This window comes from Engraulis encrasicolus, chromosome 9 (assembly GCF_034702125.1).
Source record: "Engraulis encrasicolus isolate BLACKSEA-1 chromosome 9, IST_EnEncr_1.0, whole genome shotgun sequence".
Taxonomy (NCBI): domain Eukaryota; kingdom Metazoa; phylum Chordata; class Actinopteri; order Clupeiformes; family Engraulidae; genus Engraulis; species Engraulis encrasicolus.
This window is the reverse complement of record NC_085865.1, coordinates 38,291,460-38,296,459: the sequence shown is the minus strand read 5'-3', so window position 1 is coordinate 38,296,459 and position 5,000 is coordinate 38,291,460. Positions and strand designations below refer to the sequence as shown.

Here is a 5,000-nt window from a genome sequence, read left to right as displayed (position 1 = left end):
GAATCATGGGGCATTATTTACTTAAACTCTACGCACAGAGAGGCATGTGCCCTTGCACTTACTTGCATTTACAAATACACTTCTTTGCTTTGTTTTGTTTTCATTCATAAATCTCTCGGTATGTCTGCCTGTGTCAATGTATATACTATAGTGAAAGCTGCAAAAACAACACCATAAACTTAGTGTAAACAGAAAGTACTGGGGCGATGGCAAGTTGTCAGATTGGTTCGAACAAATGGTCAACAATGCGTCCTAGTCCAAGTCGTTCCTATCCCTAATCCCTGTTTGCATGTGTAAGGATATGTTTGTGAGTGCATAGTTCTTTTCATACATTTGGACTTTTTGTTTTCACATAAAGGTAGTTTTATTTCGACAAACCAGACATCACATCCTAAATGGAAACGTGTTAAGAAAGGATAATGCAATAAATCTTTGTGGTTTTCAAAAGCATTTGCCTGGTATACTGTCAATTACATGGCAAGGGATTCCATGTTTTAAACCAGTTTGTGTTGACATAATAATTGATATTTCGTTTATCCACGTGTTCTGTGAACAGGATATAAAAATGTACACATCTAAATCAAAGTTTTTGAAAATAACCATGTACGAAATGAGCTCTAAGTGGTACCTAAAGTATACTCAATGCTTGTGATTTATAGCAAGTGGTTAGAATTATACAAGACTTTATGGTTTACTCTTTTTTCAGTTTTTTTGTAGAAAATATGGCTATTCATCATAGATATGCAAATAAGGTGTCTCCCCAGACAGTGTTTAACAGTTGAACATTTTTTTAAAAATCGTTCCTTGTTCCACATTGACTCATCACCAGGTGTCTTCCCTCGCCATGCTTGTCTAACTGACTCATATGCTTGACATTTTTCAGGTCCATTTTCCAGACGTGGAACGAGTGGAGTGGTTGAACAAGGTAAGACAGAGAACGAGGAAGGGGAATCGATTGAAAGGGAAAGAGGAAAAGAAAATGAATAAGTAATGCAGGCCTTATCAGCCCTGAGTCGCATAACTTTCCACTTGTGGTAATGTGTCGTTAATAGGGATGCATTGCTGCATGCTGAGACTTTTATCTGGCAGAGAATACTTTTGACTGTCGTGTTTGGCAACTCTTTGCTGCTGTATTTATTTCAATGTCAAGGTCTGGACGCCCTTGCCTCTTAAGTTTCTTCCAGGAGTTTCTCTCTCTCTCTTCTCCGCTGCTGTTATCCTCTTGAGTCCCTCGCTTCTAAGTCTTGATCCCCCTCCCTGCTTCATTATTCTCTGTGTCCCCTCCCGTTCGAATGCTTGCCTTATATCCTTTCTTCTTTTCCTCTCCTATTTCCATTATTTTCCTTCCCCTCTCTCTCTCTCTCTCTCTCTCTCTCTCTCTCTCTCTCTCTCTCTCTCTCCTTATGCTCCCACGCTATCCTTCTTGATTCTTCATTTCCCTCTGTGTTTATGTTTCTCTCTCTCTCTCTCTGTGCTTCTCCCTCTTCATCTCTTTTCATAAAGGAGAAAGGAGAGGAGAGGAGAGGAGAGGGGAGGAGAGGAGAGGAAAAGGTGGAGGAGAGGAGAGGTGAGGAGAGGAGAGAAGATGAGAGGAAAAAAGGTGGAGGAGAGGAGAGGAGGCTGCAGTGGAGGAGAGGAGAGGAGAGGAGAAGAAAAAGGTGGAAGAGTGGAGAGGTGAGGAGGGGAGATGACAGGAGAGGAGGTGTAGAGGAGAGGAGGAGAGGAAAAAGGTGGAGGAGAGGAGAGGAAAAAGGTGGGGGAGAGGAGCGGTGAGGAGGGGAGATGAGAGGAGAGGAGAGGAGAGGAGAGAAGAGGAGGTGTAGATGAGAGGAGATGAGATGAGATGAGAAGAGAGAATATGAGGTGTAGAGGAGAGGAGAGGAGGAGGTTGCAGGAGAGGAGAGGAGGCTGCAGGAGAGGAGAGATTAGAGAGGGCTGCAGTGAGGGTTGTGCCACACTGCAGCAGCAGCAGCACTGCTCACTGCTCGCTGCTCATCACCTCAGCCCTGCCCTGTTTTTATCCCCTTCCTTCTCGTATCAGTCACACGCACAGACCGAGAAACGTTCCCTCTTATCCAACTATCACAAATCTCCAGTAGATTACATTGCATCCCTTACAGTGGTGTTTAAGTGGTTTTCCTCTACCTGTCACAGATATATGTGTTTGTGCGACTTTAACAGTAGCGTTGCATCATGAAAAAGATGGTTGTTGAATTTTTCATGGGGCAGAATACTTTAATGTATTTTATGTGTAATGTGGTGGGTATGAAATGTTTTAACGGAAAACACTGGGTCTAGCCAAATCATCATTTATATTAATGATGTTTTTGTAAATGGTGTTGGTATTTAGAATTAGATATTTAGATTTTTCACCGAAGGAAGGTTGCATCTCTTCCTTGAATGGCCCTTTTATTATTTAGTAACGATTTCTGCTCCTTTCACTCCTTTCTCGTTTGTGGTTTCTCACACCCTCCTCCTCTCCCCAGTCGTCGTCCCCCCTCCCTCTCTCATCTCTGTCTGTCTGTCTGTCTGTCTGTGTCTCTGTCTGTCTGTCTGTCTGTGTCTCTGTTTGTGTCTCTGTTTGTGTGTCTCTCTCCCTGCCTCTGTCTCTCTCTCTGTCTCTCTCTGTCTCTCTCTCTCTCTGTCTCTCTCTCTCTCTCTCTCTCTCTCTCTCTCTCTCTCTCTCTCTCTCTCTCTCTCTCTCTCTCTCTCTCTCTCTCTCTCTCTCTCTATCTCTCTCTCTTTTTCTCTCTCTCCTGGCATCTGTTCAGATGTGACATTGAAAATGTAAATGTTGTGGTGCAAGATAGATCTTAATCAGACAGATTTCACCCACAGAGGAACTCCTCAGCATGTATCCCCCCAGTATTCTTGTGCGTGTGCATCCCATGATGGCCAATCATTTGTCATTCAGGCACTTCTGAATGATTCATGTCTCTGCCTTGTCCACTCCCACCTTTCCTCTCCACCCCTCTCCTCTCCTCTCCTCTCCTCTCCTGTTTTCCTGCCCTGTCCTCTCCTGTCCCCTTCTTTCCTCTCCTCTCCTCTCCTCTCCTCTCCTCTCCCCTCTTATTTTCTCACGTGTTGTTTTCTCCTCTGCTCTCTTCACCCTCCCACAGACAGTAAAACAGATGTGGCCGTATATCTGTCAGTTTGTGGAGAAGTTGTTCCGGGAGACCATCGAGCCGGCCGTGAAGGGTGCCCATGCCCACCTCAGCACCTTCCACTTCGCCAAGATAGACCTGGGGGACAAGGTTAGGCACCCACCCACCGCACCTGTCTGTCATTCCCACACACTGCAATTTGTCCCAATTCATCTCCTGATTAATGTGGTTTTTAGTCCAACACCGAAATGGGGTGACAAGGGTCAGCCACCCACCTCACCTGTCTGCATCCACCTCTCGACCATTTACAGTTTTTCTCGATTGCCTCCACACAAGTTCTGGTACTTCACACACAATTCTCGGAACATCTCACCCATTTCCCAACTCCCCTAACCAATGTCACTGAACACTAAGCACAATTCCTTCTTTACACTCACATTTCAGTTTTAAAACACACTTGTTTCAAACCACTACACACAATTATCTGGATTACACACAATTTTCATGAAGAAAATCCCTGGTTGTCGCATTGAACACACTGCCATACTATGTGCACTTCCTCATCACATGGACAAACTCTCTTCATACCGGTTTACAATCTGAAATCATCACCCCATAAGGACACACATTGCATGTGATATTGATGAAAACATGAGTGGATGCAGTGAGAAAACACATTTGTTTAGTTTTTGAACTCCAAAATAAGTTATACAAGAGATCACTATCATGTGGTTACCCAATATTTTACAATGAATTGATGCATTTTTTTAGAAAATGTCAGAAAAATATGTAAAATATATTTTGCCACACATCTGTGTACTCTGATTCTAAAAACAATATTTCAGTATTTTACTACAGAAAAATACCCTCTTTAGTAAGTAGAACACTGAAGAAAATAAGTTTCTTCTGTGTGTCAAGTTGAGTATAGAGTTTTACCTTGTGCATATTAGTGTTCAATGGTTCACATAAGAGTGTATTAAAATGACTGCTTGTGTGTGTCATTTGAGAACAAAATTACCTTTTTAGAAGAGAGTACACTGTTTTGAGACAAGACGTGCATTTGTCAGAGGTATTGTGGAGTATTGCCCGTTGTGTGTGAGGTTTGGAGATTAGTGTGTAGAGTTATGAGAATTCGAGAACTGATTCTGAAAATTGTGTGTCAGCAATCGAGAAAAATCATCTAGTCACCTTTTTATGCCCGGTCCACATAGCAGGGCTTGACGGTAATTTTTTCACTCACCGTCCACTGTGGCTAGCGGTTTTTCAGAGTCACGAGCCATTCAGCTATTCTGTTTGCCACAATTTTTTTTCTTTATCATGCTACTGTTCATCAAATGCCAGAAGATGAGGTGCTAAAGCAATAAGATGAGTGCATAGTGTTCAACATGGAAATAAATAAAACAAATAGAAACTGAGTAGCTGAGATTTTTCTTGAACAATTGAACAAGGGGAAAACAACAGAATAAAGGCTACTCTGATATGTCCACCAAGGAATAATTTACCTGCCAAAGTGGCTAGTAACACTGAAATTATTACCAGCCACAGCCAAGTTTTACCAGCATTTGGCTGGTTGGCAGATGCCAGTGTCAAGCCCTGCCACATAGGTATATTAGGTACCCAAGAAAAGCTATTGCCATTACCCATACACGGTGCGTTCTAACTAGACACCAGTTTTATTCCTGGTTACGTAATGTTGTAGGATTTTTTTGCTTGGCAAAACACTAGAAGTGGCTGACAAGGTGAGCTACCCACCGTGCCTGTCTGCTGCTGGTTTTGTTTTGTAAGCTTACATTCTCTCATACATTGCAGTTTGTTCTATCTAGTCTTCTATTTTATGTACTGTAAGGGTGACATTTTACATTTTTTATCCAGGCAAAACACTAGAGTTGGCTATCA

General features: G+C 42.6%; 1 protein-coding gene across 4 annotated transcripts in view; it reads left to right on the top strand.

Moving 5' to 3' along the window:
- The window catches only part of esyt2b (extended synaptotagmin-like protein 2b), an 86,152-nt gene that overhangs the window by 10,913 nt on the left and 70,239 nt on the right, over positions 1-5,000 (top strand). For all 4 annotated transcript variants that reach the window (XM_063207100.1, XM_063207099.1, XM_063207098.1 and 1 more), the window contains exons 2-3: positions 884-925; positions 3,120-3,254. In XM_063207100.1, coding sequence (XP_063063170.1) covers positions 884-925; positions 3,120-3,254 — 177 coding nt within the window. The remainder of the gene's footprint in view (positions 1-883; positions 926-3,119; positions 3,255-5,000) is intronic.